Here is a 20,375-nt window from a genome sequence, read left to right on the forward strand (position 1 = left end):
ATTACTATTATTATTATTAGCTTCACCTTCCAGGATAGGCCCAGTGTCTGCTGCTTTGGGACGCAGAACAGAGACAGGCCAGTGTTCGGTTGAAACCTCCTTCAACTCCTCCCTGGTTCTGCCCGTGGTCCTGACTGGCAAAAAGGGGCTGGGGACTAGGTGGTCTCCCACATCCCCTTCCCATCCTCTAACACTCTGATGCCCCTGTGCTTCCACTCGTGGCTCAGTGGAAAGAGCATGGGCTTTGGAGTCAGGGTTCATGAGTTCGAATCCCAGCTCTGCCACTTGTCGGCTGTGTGACTGTGGGCGAGTCACTTAACTTCTCTGTGCCTCAGTTCCCTCATCTGTAAAATGGGGATTAAGACTGTGAGCCCCACGTGGGACAACCTGATTCCCCTATGTCTACCCCAGCGCTTAGAACAGTGCTCGGCTCATAGTAAGCGCTTAACAAATACCAACATTATTATTATTATTATCCACTGCCTTCTCCCTTCTGCCACCTCCACAGCTACTGACATCTGTTTCCAACCATTTAACTGAGGGGCTGGACTAAGCACCACATAATCATAGAACACTGCTACCACTTGCTTTTCTAAAACCCCAGGCTTCTCCAACCAAGCCATATCCCATATAATGAGAGTTCATTTCCTCCTCCAAGAGGGGCCCAGGGACAAAAATAAGAAACCCGCTCTTCCTCTCAACCCTCCCGCTCTACAGAATACAAAGATGATTCTTCTGGGTTCAGTGGGGAAACGGAAGACATAAGGCAAAGGAAAGCTCCTCTCGCGACGTTCGGTAAAGCCCAATCAAACCAAAACTTTCGCTAAATGGCAGCAGACACCCCTGCTGATCTTCAGTTCCTTGAGCAGCTGTTGCTCGGTTGCTGTGGGCAGAGGGCCGTGGAGAGCCAGGCCTCAAAGCTACAGCTGGATCCCAGCTTGCATGAAAATTACGACGCTTTCTTCTTCTAGCGCACTGCAGAGCAGGGTCAGAATGAGCTAGGAGAGAGAGAGAGAAAAAGGGCTGGTCGAAAAGAGAGAGAGAGAAAGAAAAATGAGAATGAAAAATCATATCAATACCAAAACTCAACCGGTATTAACCAAATCTCTATTTACTGCCAGTTGGTTGGGGACGGTTTGAGTCTTCTGGGGGAAGTAATGGAATCTGGCAGGGATTTCTTGAAGGTGGTTGAACTAGAGGCTAGCCTTGCAAATACCCACTCATCTGAGGCAAGTAACTGTTTAAAGAAAGGAAAACTGGTGTTCACTGTACTAGTTACTGTACTTCTTGCCTGCTCCCTCTGCACTCCTCCCTGCTCTTGGCTGTCTTTTGGCACCTTGGCCATGTAGACAGAGCACAGTCCTGGAGTCAGGGGACCTGGATTCTAATCCCAGTACCACCACTTGCCTGCTGCGTGGCCTTGGGCAAATCACTTCTCTCCTCTGTGCCTCAGTTTCCTTATTAGTAAAATTAGTAAAATTCAATTACTGTTCTCCCTCTTAGTTGATCTGTCCCCCAAGTGTGACAGGTACTGTGTCCAACCTGATTATCTTGTATCTGTCCCAGTGCTGAGTCTAGTGCTTGGCACCTAACAAGCACAGTGAAGCAACCAGGCGTAGGGAAGGTGCACAGTCTTAGGAGTCTGAGGTCGTGGGTTCTAATCTCCGCTCCACCACTTATCAGCTATGTGACTTTGGGCAAATCACTTCACTTCTCTATGCCTCAGTTACCTTATCTGTAAAATGGGGATTAAGACTGTGAGCCCCACATAGGACAACCTCATTACCTTGAATCTACCCCAGTGCTTAGAACAGTGCTTGGCACATAGTAAGCACTTTAAGAAATACCATCATCAAAAAAATGCCAGAATTGTGATTTACAAATGTTTTAAAGATACCTAGAACCACAATCTTAGACAGTGCTAGGGAGTGATATGATAGTGTACTGTTTGGAGATCACTGAGGCAGACAGAAAAGACAAACGGCAGTAGTCAAAAGAGGGGTTGTTCTATTTGAGTGGTGACTTTATGAAGACCGGTTACCAAGAGGCAGTCTCGAAAACAGAATCAGGATCCTGAAGTAACAGATTCAGAGTTATAGAAAGGAACTCTCTTTATCTGCCTGCACTGGGGAATAGATTGTAAGCTCTTTGAGGGTAGGGATCCTGTCTACTAAGTCTATTATACTCTTCCAACTGCTTAATATAGTGTGGGGTCCAGAGTAAATGCTCAGCAAATTCCTACCATTGATTGATTGTAGGATTTTACGGTTTTATAGTTGAAAAGGAAAACTGAGTTTGCGGGTTGGGGGGAGGGTGCTTGTTCTCTCTGACTATCAGTAAGGCCACTCATGCTGTGGCTGTGAGGCTGCCACCAAATCTACAATCCTGACCACTTATAAGACTAATAGTCACAGGATTAGCTTACTGAATTTTCAGGTTTCTAAGGAGTTCCTTAGTTGCTCACTCACAATGAGAGCCGCTCACTTGGATTTCCATTCCCCAGGAATTTGGGAGCTTTCATTTAGTTATCCATGGAAAAAACCCAAACTACCAACTCAGATAAGGATTTTACTCCGTGATTCCATTTCCATGGAGACAGGGTCACAGATCCCCAGCAATGATCTATGCCCGACTGTGGTGATGTTGAAAAGCCAGGATGGAAATGTCACGTTGACAGGTTAGATGGTGAGTTGCATCAAAAGGAAAGCGGTAGGCTTTCTGGTCCCTCAGAAGGCCAAACATCCTTTCACCAAGTCAAGCCTCCAGCAGGGACCAACCTGGAAGGGAGGCATTTTACAGTCTTCCAATCAGCCAGTCAATCATCTTAGTGAGTCCTTCTGACGCCCAGACCTGTGATCTATCCACTAGGCCATGCTGCTTCTCTTGGGAGAGTGCAATAGAACAAATATGGTAGACACTTTCCCTGCCCACAAGGAGCTTAAGGTCTAGACTGCGAGAAAGACATTAAAATAAATTGAGCCTATGTACATAAGTGCTGTGGGGCTGACGGTGGGGTGAATATCAAGGGCTTAAAGGGTATCTGTCTAAGTAAAGGGGCAATGCAGAAGGGATCAATCATAATTATTGAGCATTTACTGTCTGCAGATCACTGGACTAAGCGCTTGGGAGAGTATAATACGACAGACACATTCCCTGCCTACATGGAGCTTACCGTCTAGAGAGGGAGACAGACATTGATATAAACATCTTTGACACCTGGGATTAGAACCCAGGTCCTTCTGACTCCCAGGCCCATGCTCTATCCACTAGACCCAGCTGCTTACGAGGGGAACGGCCTGATCGCTTCTGTATTTATACGTTTCTTCCCTCCTGGAAAGAAGCAGCAGGCTCTGGGTTTGTAATGAAGGGAGAAAGAGGGTGTGTTGAGCCGAGAGAGTCGAGATTCATTCCTCCCAAGGCTCCAGGTAAAACATGGGTCTCCAATCCAGTCCCACAAGCTGACTCAAATTTGCAATTGGTGCAACTTCTACCCAGAAACCTGGTAAGCAGTGGGTGATTTGGGCCATTGAATTTTTCCTTATGTCAAGCATGAAACCCTTCTACTGATTCCTTATTCTCCTACCCTCGGGCATGCCAGAGAAGAGCTGGCCCCCATTTGCCTTTTATTAATCTTTTTGAGGGTTGAAAACAGCTATTCCAATCCTCCTCTACTTGCTGTTCCCTCCATGACAAATCAGTTCGGCAAAATCTCCTCAGTTTAAGTGGAAGCCAACTCCTGTTGGGGAGATTACCCCACAGTCTTTTAAGTTGGACTCAGGTGATTACAAAGTCTGAGGGCTTCCCACCAGACTGAAAAGACCCCAAATGATGACTTTGTGGATTATTACCCTACTCTCTCTCTTTTCCTCCCTTCTCTCTCTGTGTCCCTTTTATTGTACCTTCACTTTCTAGCACTCATTTATTGAACGTTTAGTTTGTGCAGAGCACTGTACTAAGAGCTTAGAAGAATACAGTATAATACACTTAGTAGGCTAGTACCCCCACCAACAATGAGTTTACAGTATACCGAGGGAGATAGACATTAATATAAATAAATTAAATTAATTATGGATATGGACACAAGTGCTTTGGGGCTGGAGGGGGTGGTGAATAAAGGGATTGAATCAGGGCAGTGCAGAAGGCAGTGGGAAAAAAGGAAATGAGGGCTTAGGGAAGGCCTCTTGGAGGAGATGTGCCTTCAATAAGACTTTGAAGGTGGGCAGAGTAACTGTTTGTCAGATATGAAGAGGAATTATGTTCCAGGCCAGAGTCAGGACATGGGTGAGAGGTCGGCAGTGAGATAGATGAGATCGAGGTGCCAGGAGTAAATTTCCATTTCTTAGCCCTTCAGCACAGTTCTTTGGCTGTGTTAAATTCTGCATTCTGACTGTGACTCTTCCAGGTCCTGAGGTCATGAAGTCTTGTCTCCCCACCCCCCTGACTCCCAACCCGCTACTTAGAGTCAGAGGAGAGACAGCTGAGAGCCGGCCCAACTAAGCCATGCCCAGAATCCACCTCCCCTGACTTGTAATTTATTTTAGTATCTGTCTTCCCTGCTGGATTGGAAGCTCCTTGAAGTTAGAGAACTTGTGTACTAAGTCTGTTGAATGCACTCATATACTTAGTACAGTGCCCTGCACAGAATAAGCACTCAAGATATATGATTGATTGATTGATACACCAATACTGAACCGAACCTTGATATGAGATCCCACAGAGACCTAGCTGAGCCTTGGTCACCCAGCTCCTTTCTTACCTGGTTTACCTTAACTTCATTTGGATCAGTCACCCTGTTCAGGCCATAGTCAAGGACGTTGTGTGCTCCCGGCTAGGAGACAAAAAACCAGAATCAAAGCCTAACCACTAGAATCCCGCCACTGACCCCTTACCCATGTCCTCCCTCTGGCCTGTAACTCCACCCCAACCCCAGCACTTTATATCTGACAGTCTACCACTCTCCCCACTTTTAAAACCCTCCCAAATCAAATCGCTTTCAAGAGACCTTCCCCTTCACTTCCCTTATTCCTTCTCCTTTCTTTCCTCCCCTCCTACAACCCAGCCCTCACACCTCGTTCCTCTAATTGCCAACGTACTCAGTGTACCTCAAGCTCATCTATCTCCCTGCCAACATCTTGCCCACCTCTGCCTTTGTTTTGGAACAGCCTCCTTCCTCAAATCCAGACAGACAATTCCTCTCCCCACCTTCAAAGCCTAACTGAAGGCTCATCTCCTCCAAGTGGCCTTCCTTAAGCCCTTATTTCCTCTTCTCCCACTCCCTTCTATGGTGCCTTGGTTTGATCCCTTTATTCACCCTCCCACCCTCAGCATTTTGTACATATCCATAATTTACTTATTTGGGTTCATTTTTTTTTCCCTTTTCCAGACTGTAAACGTGTTGTGGGCAGGAAATGTGTCAGTTAATTATACTGTACTCTCCCAAGTACTTAATACAGTGCTCTGCACATAAGTACTCAATAAATACGTTTGATTAATCGATCCCTTCTGCATCACCCTTTTACTGGGATAGGTACCCTTACTTGATATTCATCCCATCTTCAGTCCCACAGCATTCAGGTAAATTTACATAATATATTTTAATACCTATTTTGCCCTCTAGATATAAGCCCTTTGTGGACAGGGAAAATGTCTACCAAATGTGTTCTATTGCACTCTCCCTAAAGAGAAGCAACATGGCCTAATGGATAGAGCATGGGCCTGGGAGTCAGAGGGACCTGGGTTCTAATCCCCCTTCTGACATTTGTCTGCTTTGTGACCTCAGGAAAGTCACTTAACTTCTCGGGGCCTCAGTTATCTGCAAAATGGGGATTAAGACTGTGAGCCACATGTGGGATGTGGTCTGTGTCCAACATGATTAGCTCGTACCTACCCCAGTGCTTAGAACAGCACCTGGCATAAACTGTTTAACAAATACCATAAAAAATGCTTAGTACAGTGCTCTGCCTACAATAAGCACTCCATAAATACCAATGATTGATCTTTAACCCAACTGCCCCTTACATTTGGAATGTCCCTGCTCCCATTCACCAAGCTCCTCTCCAGGAAGTTCCACCTTCTCCAGAAAGCTTTCCCCCCATCAACTTCTCTCCTTAACCAATCCTCCCTTTGTAACTCCCTCTTCTATCAATGTATCTACTTGTACACATTCTCTGTGCTAAACTACCCTGTGCTCTTGTCATCTCCTTGATGGCCAGCCACATCTATCTTAAGCGTAGACTCTCTGACCACACAGGTTTGGGGGCTGGGAAAATAATTGTTGGCTGCATGAGGAGCAGCGTGGCTCAGTGGAAAGAGCACGGGCTTGGGAGTCATAGGTAATGGGTTCGAATCCCGGCTCTGGCACTTGTCAGCTGTGTAACTGTGGGCAAGTCACTGAACTTCTCTGTGCCTCAGTTACCTCATCTGTAAAATGGGGATTAAGACTTTGAGCCTTACATGGGACAACCTGATTACCCTGTACCTACCTCAGCGCTTAGAACAGTGCTCTGCACATAAGCAGCGCTTAAATACCAACATTATTATGATGATGATGATTGAAGAACTTTTGTCTGGAGCCCCTCCCCTCCCCAGTGGAGACCAAAACCTCAAGCATGGAGAGTGTTTCAGATTGGCTTGGGGTGGTTGGCTATTCAGAGAGGCAGAGTGGAATCAGCCTGGGAGTCAGAAGACCTGGGTTTTAGACCCCACTCTGCCACTTGCCTGCTGGTGACTATGGACAAGTCAAAAGCCACTCGGTTTCCTCATCTATAAAATGGGGGAAATATCAGTTTTTCCTTCCTTTTAGACTGTGATCACTGTAAAGGTGAGAAAGCTACTTATTTTGCACCTACCTCCACATTTGCATATAAGAAGTGCTTAATCATCATTAATGGTATTTATTGAGCACTTACTATGTGCAAATCACTCTACTAAGCACTTGGGAGAGTACAGTACAACCCAGTTGGCAGACATGTTTGCTGCCCAAAATGACTTACAACTTAATAGTGCTCTGCACAAGGTAAGAGCTTGATAAATATCATCCCTCTAGACTGCATGCTCCTTGTGGGCAGGGAATGTATCTGACTGCTGTATTGTATTTTCCCAAGCACTTGCTACAGTGCTTGTTGTGGGCATGGAACGTCTGCCAACTGGGTTGTATTGTAATCTCCCAGGTACCTAGTTCAGTTCTCTGCACATAGTAAGTCCCTATTGATGATGATAATGATGATGCTCTGCAAACAGTAAGCACTAAACAAATACAATCAATTGTCTGACAAATAAAAAAAATACTTACAGGACATCGGTGAACCAGCCAGTAAGCTTTCTCTTGACAATCCAGGGAATATCTATCTGCTTTTGTCCTTTCCTTTCCCATCCTGCAAAGCCAAAAAACATTTTGATTTAGCCAGAAGCAAACTTCCTTTCTTATTCTGTAAGTAATAGTTTGTTTACAAGCTCTCTTGCCTGTGAGAGAATTCATCATTAACCCCATGAAGATGGGGGAGGTCTTTTCCTACTGAAAGCAAAGGGTTAGTGCAGTGCTCTGCACATAGTAAGTGCTCAATAAGTATGATCGATTGATTCACTGACTGAAAGGAGTTTCTGCAAAGAAAGATGATGAACCCATGTACATCCCCACCAAATTCTAAAATCTCATCCCATGCAGTATGCCTACTGGATAGAACATGGGCCAACCTTGGACAAGTCACTTCTCTTTGCCTCAGTTACCTCATCTGTAAAATGGGGATTAAGACTGTGGGCCCCATGTGAAACAGAGACTATGTCTAGGCTGATCTTGTCTCCACCCCAGTGCTTAGTACTGTGCTTGGCACAGAGTAAGTGTTGAACAAATACCATTAAAAAAACAAACTCACCGGCTTGGGCTCACAAGCCTTTGAAACCGATGTCCACAGGCCCCTGCCCCAATGGGAAGACAGGTTGGACAAGTGAAAAGAGCACAGGACTGGGAATTAGAAGACATGGGTTCTAATCCCAACCTCACTTCTGACCTGCTGTGTGATCCTGAGCAAGTCATTCAACATCCCTGGTCTTGATCAGAAAAATCAGGATAACAACTGTGCCCCTCCATTGTCTCACATGGATGGTGTGGGGGTGATATGAGATGAGTGATGTGAAAGTGCTTTGAAAAAGTACCAGCTCTCTATAAATGCAAGGTTTTATGAACTACTATGAGAGCACTTTAATGAGCACTTGAGAGAGTACACTAGTGGGTGGATACAAATGAAGCATGTGGACCACTGCCAGGAGTAATCACCATCAGAGAGTGAGAGAAGTTAGAGAGCCTGGATCATATCAAGCCTGAGGTCTAGTGATAGAGACAGACAGACCTGGGAGAATTCTTCTGATGACTGCCTGTCTGCAGTGCTCTATGATAATAATAATAATGATGATTGTGGTATTTGTTAAGTGCTTACCATGTATCAGGTAATATAGTAAGTCCTGGGGGAGATACAAGGGTTGAACACAGTTCCTGTCCCACATGGAATTTACAGTCTTAATCCCAAATGAGGTAACTGGGACACAGAGAAGTGAAGTGACTGTCCAAGTTCCCACAGCAGACAAGTGGTGGAGCTGGGTAGAACCCAGGTCCTTATGACTCCCAGGTCCAGGCTCTATCCACTAGACCACACTGCTTCCCTCTCACACTGGATCATTCCCTAAAGGCCTGAAGGCATTTCTAAACCTCTCTTGATTCTAAGAGACATTTCCACCCCTCATATTAATCTCCTCCCGCTCCATCCAATCGTTGCAGTGGACCAAGCTGAGCTCTTCCAGAAAAAGCACTCAGAGAATGAAACTGTATCTCTTCAGATATCACTACTCCTGTTGAATTCGCACCCCATTACCAAGGTAACATGATGCACTTGGGTTTACACTCGCTAATGGTTTGGGGTTTTTTGTGTTGGGTTTTTTTTTTTTTTTTTTTTTTTTTTTTACAAGCCAAGGCCTGTGGCTACCGTGTAATCTGAAAAACTGAGTCAGTGGATTTGTTTTCTAACTGATGTTTGATGGAGAGAGAACCTCTGGGAGTTGGATGAGGCAAACAGTGCCAAACTGCCAACCTTCCTTGGATTTTTAGAAAAGTCAGTAAAACCATTGCTAGCTGGAATGGACACCGCTTATTCAAGCAAGTCACAATTGCCCATAGTTCTCTTTGCTGCTGCACAGGAAGGGTGATAGGAGAAGCAGTGTGGCCTAGTGAAAAGATCAGGAACCTGGGAGTCAGAGGAACTGGGTTCTAATCCTGGCTCTGCCATTTGTCTGTTGTGTGACTCTGGGCAAGTCGGATCTACCCCATCTTTTAAGATAGAGTTGGCCAACCACCACAGTTATCATCATTACTCTGATAACACCTCGGAGCCCGCGCCCCTCCTCACATTCCCTCTGCCATGTCAACTTGGTGCCCGGCAGGGTTATTAGCTGGGGAGAGGAAGGAAAATAGTTGTGGCAAAGAGGGCTGGTATTTCTTCACTCACTTGTACTGCTCCTCGGCCTGCATGATGACAAAATCCCATTTGTAGTTAATTTTTTTATTCAAGAAGTTGTAGTTTTCCTAGAACAAGAAGAATTTGAGAAGTTTTAAGCCTCAGAGATCCCCTACCCCAAACACATACATACACAAACTCTCTCTCCCTTTCCAGAACAGAAGGCTTCTCCATATGGCCTCCACCCAGGGCTAGACCAGCAACACAAATGAGGAACCACATGGTAATAATAATAATAATGCATTTATTAAGTGCTTACCAGTGTAAGCTTATCTGTGCTAAGGGCTAGAGTAGATTCAAGGTAAGATGATTTTATATGTTTTCAAAAATAAGAATGATAAAAATAATTCAAAAATAGAGACCTTATTTTTCCAACCTCACCCATCCCACCCATCAGGCCCACCAGCCTCTAGTACAGGGTTTTGCAAAGTTATGGTTGAAGGTGTCAATTAAGTTGGGACACCAGCCAATGCGAAAAAATTCAGCCATCATAAATCATCAGTGGGCAATAAATATAACATAGCTTTCTAAATTCTCCCAAGACAGGCCATCTAGAAGCTGATTTCAACATGTTAAAGCACCTTTCCTCCATTTGAACATATTATTATTAATGTATTTGGGTCACGCATTCAGGAGACGAAAGATTAAAAAATACTTCAGGGATGAACACTCCACCACATTTAAGAACACACACGCTAAAAGCAACGGATTTCTTACCTTTTCATACTCTTCCAAAATCCCTTTCTTCTTGATATTTCTCTTGGCCAGATAGATGGCTGAAAATAAACACATAGAATTTGGATGGCAGAGTAAAAAATGAGCTATTTCATGGGAGTGAGAAAACACAGAACAGAGAAAGTGACAGTGACTTTGGTGAAGCAGAACACTCAAAGTAATACCCACGAACTCCTTACTCATCAATGTTCTTAGATTCTCAAGCATGTGTTAATTATCTGCTCCCAATTTTTTACAGCCTTCAAGTTTTTTCCTGTGTCTTTCTTCCCCCTCTTAGACCATGAGCTCAGTGTGGGACAGGGACTGTGTTTGACCTCATCATTTTCTATCTACCCCACAACTTAGTACAGTTTTCTTTTAAATGGCATTTGTTAAGTACTTACTACGTGGCAGGCACTCAGCAGACAAATGCTGGAGCCAGGATCAGAACTCGGCTCCTTCTGGCTCCCAGGTCTGCACTCTCTCCACTAGGCCTCACTTCTTCTCTATGTGCTCCATAGTAAGCGCTTAACAAATATCACAATTCTTACTAATTTTCCCAGTGCTTGGCACAGTGCTTAATACTCAGTAGGTACTGACTACATACCATGATCAATCAGCAAGGAGAGAGCGCTTACCATAGTCTGTGTCCTCAGCTGGCCACTGCTGAGTAGGCCAGAAATAGGGTGTCTATAAAAGGAATCAGAGAAACCACACATGGTTATCTGGTCCACATAGCCTTGCCAAAAAACACCCCAAATTACCAGGCTATGCTCACTTCCTCCCATCCCCAGCGACTGCTCATTTCTGCTGCTGCTTTTGGTCAGAGGAAATGAATCCCGCCCTACAAAGAGCAGGCCAGGGAGTGTCCTGCTGAGCCTGCCAGACAAGCAGCTCACCTGAAACCGGTAGAGGCTGTGGTCCGGTTTGAGGGTGAGATTCTTCGGGTCCTGCAGAGGGTAAATGTATCCGTACTTGACGATGAAATTCCCCAGATTCTGGGCCTCTGAGGAGAAGCAGATCAGAGCAATCCATCAGTACTATTTACTGAGCACTTTGTGCACTGTCCTCTAGGCTGTGAGCTCGTTGTGGGCAGGGAATGTGTCTGTTTATTGTTATAGTTTACTCTTCCAAGTGCTCAGCACAGTGCTGTGCAGCCATTTAATGAGCACTTACTGCGTGTAGAGCCCTGTACTAAGCACTTATAAGCACTAAGTACTAAGTTGTGCCGAACTCTTGGAAGAGTACAGCACAACAGAGTTGGTATGCGTGTTCCCTGCCCATAAAATGTTTCCAGTTTAGAGGGAGAGAAAGAAAGAGAAAAGAAAAGAAAGACCAAGATGATTTATCACTTCCTCTTACCCTCCATCATTCCCCACGGCCTACCAGACTTCTGGTTAATCAAGTCACGATGCCTGGGATAGATGCCGCCTTCCTGACTTCCATTTCTTCCATGGCATCTTCTCCCAACCCACCTTGACTAAGGCGGGAAGTACCCAGGCAGTGGCTGGCACTAACTCTGCCAATTTAAGAACACTGGAAAGTCTCTGGCCATGACGCTGTGAATGTGGGGTAGCTGAGCCAGTTTTCTTAGGACCCTGAAATGGCTCCTAGAACCCCAAGTTTCTTGACTTCTTAGTGGGCTCTTTGTCATCCTCCTTGCTTTGTCTGTGGCATTTATTCCCACCTTTCATGCCCGTCACCGGCTTTCCAGGCCCCTTTTTGGACTGAGCCCCCTGAGGGCTATTTATCCTTTATTGTATTCTTAACCAGTGCTTAGTACAGTGCTTGGCACTCAATAAAAACCACTGAATGAATCGGTCCCACATGGGAGGAGATGCAATTACACCTTAAAGAGGTCGGACTTTGCCAGGGGTTGCGGGAGCGGTTCACATTTCTAGAAGACCCCTCCTTCTTCCTGTCACTGAGGATCCCCACTCCTGATGTACTCCCACGCATGCTCGAACTCTCCAGCACCAACTTCCCTCTAAACACCGAGGGTCTCCACTCTCGGCATGCTCCCGCCTGCTCTTGGACTCTTTCATTGCCACCAAGTCATCGAGTCTATTTTGTCTATCTGTATTTTTTAATGTTTTATCACTTTCAATTTGCCTGTCCCCCAACTCTCCTCAAACTTTTTGACTGTGAGCTCCGGGGGTAAAGAGACCGTGTTTAATTTTCACCTGGGTATTTTCTCCCAGTGCTTACTACAGTGCTGTGCACATAGCAAGCATTTAATACTGTCACTACTACTTAAATGAGGTTCTCATTCCCTACAATCTCCATAGCATTGCAAAGCAAAAACATGCAAGAAAAAGAAATTTAGTCAGTGTCCTGTCTCTATTTTCCACAGAGTGGACAGTTATTTATCTACTGAAGTTGGGGGTGGTCTCATGGGGACCCCAAGACTTCTCAGCAAGCTCTTTTAGTTCCCTTTCTCCTGCCGCAACTACACCTCGACGACTCTTCCTTCCTCTCCATCATCACTTAGATCTTCCTCCAGCAGGATGGAGACCAGAACCTTTCGGTTTGGCTCAGGATCTGAGCCTACCAAACCTTCCTGATTCTGATCTCGCAGGCACTGAGGTCGGAACCCCAGCCATAGCAGGGGTCTCCCCTTGGGACCTGAGGATCTGAAGGTCCCAAGTCATCCTCACCTTCGCTGAGGATCTGAAGCCGCTGGATGATCCACTGTAAGATGTCACTCCCTAGGAGACAGAGAACAAAGGTCAGAAAGCCAGGCTGACCCTTGAGAGAAGAAATCCATTCTGGGTCCAGGATGGCCCCGTCCCAGTCCTCTGTCCAGAACCTAATAATGGCAAGAATAAGTGAGGAATGCAATCTACTAGAACATTTTTAATTTTACAGTGAGCGGATCTCAAAATGCCCACACCCAAGCTTTGGGAGTTCTGTATGGGAAATCTTTGAAGAGTTGTTTGCTTCCGGGATTCCCATCTACCTAATAGTCCTCCGTGAAGAAACCGCCTCCCCTGCTTACCATATGAGGAAGCAGCACCTCCAGCCCAGCCCATTCCCACATTTTCCCCCACCCTCCCTTCTTCTCCGTACCCTAAGAGACAGCACTCAACTGCATGTGCCCAAACCAGTATTAGATAAGAAAGAGAAGCCAATTAAATGACTCTTAAAACCTTTCAGACACCAACCGCTCCCTGAAAATAAGCTAAAACAGCAGCAGCAGTATAGAAGCACTTCATCTTCCTTTTTTATGCTATTTAGGCACTTACTATGTGCCAGGCCTTGTTCGAAGAACTGGGTTGGATACAAGCAAATGGTGTTGGACACAGTCCCCATCCCACATAGAGCTCACAGTCTTAGTCCCCATTTTACAGATGAGGTAACTGAGGAACAAAGAAGTGAAGTGATTAGCTTAAGGTCACACAGCAGACAAGTGAGGGAGCCGGAATTAGAACCCATGACCTTCTGAGGATTAGGCCCAGGCTCTATCAATTACACCAAGCTGCTTCCCAAGTGGACATTCTGTGTTCTGCTCAGACTCCATTCTTCCAGATGACTCAACCCTTGCAGAGAGAGCATCATACCTTGAGATACTCTATTAAGACAAACACGTGTGGGTCTGAGGCACCATGGGAAAAGGCAATCTAAATATCAGGAGGTCATTGAAGATATGCCACTGATCTGCTCTTTCACTCTTTTGCCTCTAGAAATCATCAGTCTTCTCTTGTTGGAGAGATGCTAGTTACCAGGAGCAGCATGACCTAGTGGAAGGAGCCCAGGACTGCGAGTCAGAGGACCTGGGTTCTAATCCTGGCTCTGACAGTTGCTTGCTGGGTGATTTTTAGGCAAGTCACTTAACTTCTCTGGGCCTCGGTTTCCTCATCTAAAATATGGGGTTTCAATCCCTGTTCTCCCCTAATTATAATGAGACCCCCATGTGGGATGGGGATTGTCTGATCTGATTAACTTGTATCTATTCTAGTGCTTAGAACAGTGCTTGACATATAGTAAACACCTAAAAAATCCAATAATAATAATAATGATAAGAATACCACTTTGACATATTGTGAAGTGTCACCAGTGGTCCCAGGACCCTTCATTGAAAACACAACCCAAGGACCCTAGAATCAATGGTATTTATTAGGTGCTTACTGTATGCAGAGCACTGTACTAAGCATTTGGGAGAGTACAGTATAACAGATGTGGTAGACACATTCCCTGACCACAATGAACTTACAGTCTAGATCTTACAGAAACACCATTCTCAGTTTTTATGCTTATACATTCATTCAGTTGTGCATCTAAAGAATCAGTGTTATTTCATGAGTGTTTACTGGATGTGAAGCACTTTACAAAACACCTGGGAGAGTTTCATCAATTATTCTGTTGATCAATGGTTTCTTGTTGGAGTGGAAGTTTCTTGTGTCCAGGCCATATGGCAATTTCTTTTTTTGTCCTACCCATGTACTTAGTACCCTGCACTGAATGCAATTGAGCAGGATTTATTGAACGTTTAGTACTTAGAGCTTCCATGAGAAGCAGCATGGCCCAGAGGAAAGAACAAAGACTGCGAGTCAGAGGACCTGGTTGCTAATCCCAGCTCCACCATTTACCTGCTGCTTGACCTTGGGAAAGTCACTTCACTTCTCTGTGCCTCAGTTGCCTCATGTGCAAAATGGAGATTCAATGCCTGTTCTCCCTCCTACTTATACTGAGAGCCCCATGTGGGCCCTGATTATCTTTTATCTACCCCAGCACTTAGTACATTGCTTGGCATATAGTAAGTACACATCAAATGCCACAGTTGGAGAACTATACTAAGCACTTAAGAGAGTGCACCAGAATTAATAGAGCTGATCTCTGCCCTCAAGGCGCTTCCAGTCTAGCTTGAGACCCATGATGGTGTCTGAAAGGGTTTTTTGGGTTTGTTTTTTTTTACCTGTCATTGCATGGGGAATGCTGGTGATCATCAGCCGCTGTACATGCATTTTGACTCCCGTTTCTGGATTCTGCATCTCTTTTAGCAAGACTTCAATCTGCATGACATAAAGGAGAGAAGTTAAATGTCTACAGATATTTTCTCTATTTTTTTTAAGTGGTGTTTGTTGAGCACTTACTATGTGCCAGGAACTGTATTAAGCTCTGGGATAGATACAAGCTCATCCAGTTGGACACGGTCCCTGTCCCACTTGGGTCTTGCAGTTTAATCCCCATTTTACATCTGAGGAAACTAAGGCCCCGAGAAGTCAAGTGATTTGCCCAAGATCTTACAGCAGACAAGTGACAGTCAGGATTAGAACCCACATCCTTCTGACATCCAGACTGGTGCTCTTTCCAGTAGGCCCCTGGGACTGGGTGACCGGGACCATGTTCCAATCTGATTAGCTGGTTCCAAACCCAGCACTTAGTATAGTGCCTGGCACATAGTAAGCACTTAACAGATACTACAATTATTATTCAGGGGTCATTTTAATTAATGACTGAGGCACCTTCCCTCTGAGGGAGGGGGAATATGACAAAGAGAGGCAGTTCACAGATGGTCCTGATTCTGTATTCCCTGGACTCAGCATTTCTCCCACCTGCACAGACAACCCTCAATCCCAAAACAAATGGAGGGAGGTCAATCAATCAATTTAGTGGTATTTACTGAGGCTTACTGTGTGCAGAACACTGTACTAAAAGCTTGTGATATAACTGGAACTCTGGATTTCATGGAATGGCCTAGTTGGAAGAGCACAGGACTGAAAGTCAGGAGACTAGGGTTCTAATGGTGGCTTAGACACCTGCTTGCTGTGGAACCTGGGGCCAGTCACTTAACTTCCCTGTGCTTCGCTCTCTGATTCTCTAAAATGGGGATTCAACACCTGGTCGCTCTTTCCCTTAACTGTGAGACTCTTGTGAGACAGGGAATGTGCCTGATCTGATGGTATTGTATCTACCACAGTGCTTAGCACAGTGTTTGGCACTTAAATAGCATAGTTATTATGTTCTTTAGTTGTCTGATGCAGTTGCAGATGGCTCCCTGATGATGATTTTGATATTTGTTAAAATGCCTACTATGTGCCAGGCACTGTACTAAGCACCGGGGTGGATATAAGCAAATAGGGTTGGACATGTTCCCTGCCCCATGAGGGGCTCACAGTCTCAATCCCCATTTTACAGGTGAGGTAACTGAGGTGCAGAGAAGTGAAGCGACTTGTCCAAGGTCACAGCAGATAAGTGGTGGAGTGGGGATTAGAACTGTGATCTTCTGACTCCCAGGCCCGTGCTCTATCCACCTCACCACGCTGCTTCTCCCTGACACGGAAACAGATCCTGTCGGCTCGGCAACCGCTTCCAGTGGGTGCGGATTTAGATCCGTGGGTTGTGTTTGCATCGGGGGCCTCCTCAGTTGATAGGGGGTTTGGCAGCAGAAACTGCTCATTTTGTTCTGTTCCTTGGCTCGGCTTCCAAGGCAGGAAAGCTGTGCCATGCGGTGGTGGTGAGAGGGGACCCTGCTTATAACAGCTCCCGGGGGGAAAAGACTTTCCTGACCATAAGGAGCTTAAAGTCTAGAAGGGGAAGCAGACACATTTTAACATAAATAAATTGCAGATATGTACGTAAGTGCGTAGGACTGAGGATGGGGTGAATATCCAATTCATTCATTAATTCAATTGTCTTTGAGCGCTTACTGCGTGCAGAACACTGTACTAATGTAATCGATCGGTAGTATTTGAGTGCTAACTCTGTGCAGAGCACTGTACTCGTCATTTGGGAGAGTACAACAGCGTTAGTAAACACAATCCCTGCCCCCCAGGAACATCCCAGTTCCTTTAAGATTTCCTCTTTTCCTGATCCTTCATTCGAGACTTACCTCAGTGTCCTCTCTAAATTCCCCGAATTCCCTATAGGCCAAAACCCAGCCCCCGAGTAAAGATCTGACCACTGCGGAGTACAACTGAATCTCATTTTTCTGGCAAATCGTTTCTCTGGAAAGCAGTCTCCATGGTCACCACCTTCATTCCCTGTTTCTCTGCTTCGGGTGACTTCATCCGTCAGTGCCCAGACCTCTTGAGCTGAGGAGAGTTGTTCGCTTTGAGGTATATAGGTCCCAGTTGCTCAGAAAAAGGTCTCCACACATTCTAAAAGGGGATTTCATTCCAACGTATTTTAGGGAAGCAGAATGGCCTCGTAGATAGAGCATGGACCTGGGAGTTAGAAGGAGCTGGGTTCTAATCCTGACTCTGCCATTTGTCTGCTGTGTGAGCTTGGACAAGTCACTTCACTTCTCTGTGCCTCAGGTACCTCATCATAAAATGGGGATTAAGACTGTGAGCCCCATGTGGGACAGGGACTGTGTTTTACCTAATTCACTTGTACAAAATAAGCGCTTTACAAATACCATTAGTATTTTTTTCCAAGAGCTTAGTACATTGGGCTGCACTCAACCCTTCCACTTTATAGGCCCCTGCTCTATTCGAGAGTCTCAGTCAACCAGTGGTCTTTGAGTGCTTACAATGTGCAGAGCACTGTACTAAGCATTTGAGGACCGTACTCGGCTCCCAACCAGAACTACTCTAACGGGGTAAATAAGGCTCATGTCCTGCCTCCGCACACCCATCTCCTGTCCCTCTCAGCAAGTCAGAACTGGGACAGCTGTCCCAGCCCCACCCAGGCAGGGAGAGAAGAGAGGGCAGTTGTCTGGGGCCTGTCAGAGGAGTTGCCTGTGTCCGGGGTTGGCACCTGGGGTTCTGCAGAGGGGATCCTTGGAGGGGTGCTTCCTCTAAGTCCCTCTATCATCACTGCCCAGGAGCTGGGAAAACCCAGATTTGAAGCAGCATGGCCTAGAGGATAGACCACCAGTCTGGGAGTCAGAAGGACCTGGGTTCTAATCCCAGTTTTGCCACTTGTCTGCTGTGTAATCTTGGATAAGTCACTTAACCTCTCTGTGCCACAGTAACCTTATCTGTAAAATGGGGATTAAAATTGGGAGCCCTTTGTGGGACAGGGACTGTGTCCACCCTAATTACCTTTGTATCTATCCCAGCACTTAGTACAGTGCTTGGGACATAGTATGTATTTAACAAATTCCACAATAATTATTACTGTGGGTCCCATTCTGAATAATAATAATAATAGTAATTGTGGTATTTTTTTAAGTGCTTACTATATCTCAAGGATTGTATTAAGTGCTAGAGTAGACATAGGTTGGACACAATCTAACATGCGGTTTACAGTTTAAGTAGGAAGGAGAACAGGTATTTCATCCCCATTTTACAGATGAGGAAACTGGGGCACAGAGAAGTGAAATGACTTGTCCATGATCACATATCAGGTAAGTGGGGAAGCCAGGATTAGAAACCAGTCTCCTGACTCCCAGGCCTGAGGTCTTTCCGCTAGGCCATGCTGCTTCTTGTACTTGGATTTATTTATATTGATGCTACTGATGCCGGTCTACTTGTTTTGCTTTGATATCTGTCTCCTCCACCTTCTAGACTGTGAGCCTGTTGTTGGGTAGGGTTGTCTCTATTTGTTGCCGAATTGTACTTTCCAAGCACTTAGTACTGTGCTCTGCCATACAGTAAAAACTCAATAAACACGATTGAATGAATCTGTGACCTTTGAGAACTGGATATTTACCCTTCCCTCAACCTCACAGCACTTTACACATGTATAAATTATATTTATATATATATATATATATATATACACACACACACAACATATAACATATATGTTATGGTATTTATGTGCTTATGATGATGGTATTTGTTAAGCACTTACTATGTGCCAAGCACTGTTCTAAGCACTGGGGTAGATACAAGATCATCAGGTTGTCCCACATGGGCCTCTCAGTCAATCCCCATTTTATAGATGAGGTAACTGAGGCCCAGAAAAGTGAAGTAACTTGCCCAAGGTCACAAAGCAGGCAAGTGGCAGAGCTGGGACTGGAACCTATGTTCACTGACTTCCAGTTCTGTCTCTTTCCACTAGGCCATGCTTATTTATGTTAATGTTCACCTCCCCTTATTGACTATAAGCTCTTTGTGGGCAGGGAACCTGTTTACCAACTCTGTAACACTGTACTCTCCTAAGTGTTTATTCATTCAGTCCTGTTTATTGAACACTTACTGTGTGCAGAGCACTGTACTAAACGCTTGGGAGAGTACAACGCTTTATCAGCCCACAACGATTTTACAATCTAGAGGGTGAGAGACAGGTGTTCTGCACACAGTAAGTGCTCAGCAATAAATGCCACTGATGATAATGATTACGATGTGCCAAACTGACCCATTCTTCAATGGATCCAACTCCCTCCTTTCCCTGTGGAAGGTGCCCACGTTTCTCCAGGATTATCTGTGGGTAGATTATCTCACCACAAGCCTTTGTAAGCAAGAGTGATGCCACCATCACCCCAAAATAGGTAGCCCGGTTCATCAAAGAGAATTCAAGTAATTCAATTCAGCAGGATGAACTAGGGAAGGCGGGGGGGGGGGGGGGGGGGGGGGAAGACAGGAGGATGCCTGGATTAGTGTCTAATCCTTACAAAATCTTTGCAAGCACAGAGTCCCTCGCACTATAAAGCAAAGCAAAATATAGCATGAAACAATGCACATTACCCCTAAAGAGCCATACCGTGGTCCCTACCTGCAGAGAGAAGTTCACCGGTGAAAAACACACCGAGAAGCACAAAGAAATGAGCAAGGTATGGACAGGTTGCTTGGTCTACAAAATACATTCTCTGCAGTTAGAATAGGTACTGACCTTATCCATCTACATGGATTCCGAGGAAAATTAGGGAATGTAATGCTTTAACATATTCTGGGGTAAAGAAACTTTCCAATACAACACTTCAGGTGAGGAAAAGGCAAGATCTGGGAGCTCATGCAACGATCCTGCTGCTCTTTTTAGCAGAAAACAAGTAAACACAAAACCCCTCTCCTCTCTGCCAGCCTCACGTTCCCACCTAATAGGTTGTTTGTCTAGCTAGACCACCACCACCGAGATCAGCCGTGTCACCCCCTCGCCTCTGATCCTTTGGGATCAGTGGACAGCCAGAAAATCCTAACGATTTTCTAAGAGACTCATCTTCCCACCGAAGATGGGGACCGAGAGAGGGACATCTACGTCCCGAGATCCGGCCTGCTCCATCACACCCCACGTGTTCCAAGTCCGGCCACGGGGTTTCTGCAGGTTTTC

The 20,375-nt window shown here is 45.4% G+C and overlaps 1 protein-coding gene across 2 annotated transcripts in view; it reads right to left on the minus strand.

The window, feature by feature from the left end:
* RGS9 (regulator of G protein signaling 9) overlaps window positions 1-20,375 on the minus strand; it is a 51,426-nt gene that overhangs the window by 30,330 nt on the left and 721 nt on the right. For both annotated transcript variants that reach the window (XM_029080081.2, XM_007668065.3), the window contains exons 2-9: window positions 15,133-15,229; window positions 12,875-12,925; window positions 11,117-11,223; window positions 10,856-10,907; window positions 10,221-10,279; window positions 9,495-9,571; window positions 7,292-7,373; window positions 4,766-4,828 (exon numbers count right to left, since the gene is read on the minus strand). In XM_029080081.2, coding sequence (XP_028935914.1) covers window positions 4,766-4,828; window positions 7,292-7,373; window positions 9,495-9,571; window positions 10,221-10,279; window positions 10,856-10,907; window positions 11,117-11,223; window positions 12,875-12,925; window positions 15,133-15,229 — 588 coding nt within the window. The remainder of the gene's footprint in view (window positions 1-4,765; window positions 4,829-7,291; window positions 7,374-9,494; window positions 9,572-10,220; window positions 10,280-10,855; window positions 10,908-11,116; window positions 11,224-12,874; window positions 12,926-15,132; window positions 15,230-20,375) is intronic.

Source organism: Ornithorhynchus anatinus, chromosome 15, assembly GCF_004115215.2.
Source record: "Ornithorhynchus anatinus isolate Pmale09 chromosome 15, mOrnAna1.pri.v4, whole genome shotgun sequence".
Taxonomy (NCBI): Eukaryota; Metazoa; Chordata; class Mammalia; order Monotremata; family Ornithorhynchidae; genus Ornithorhynchus; species Ornithorhynchus anatinus.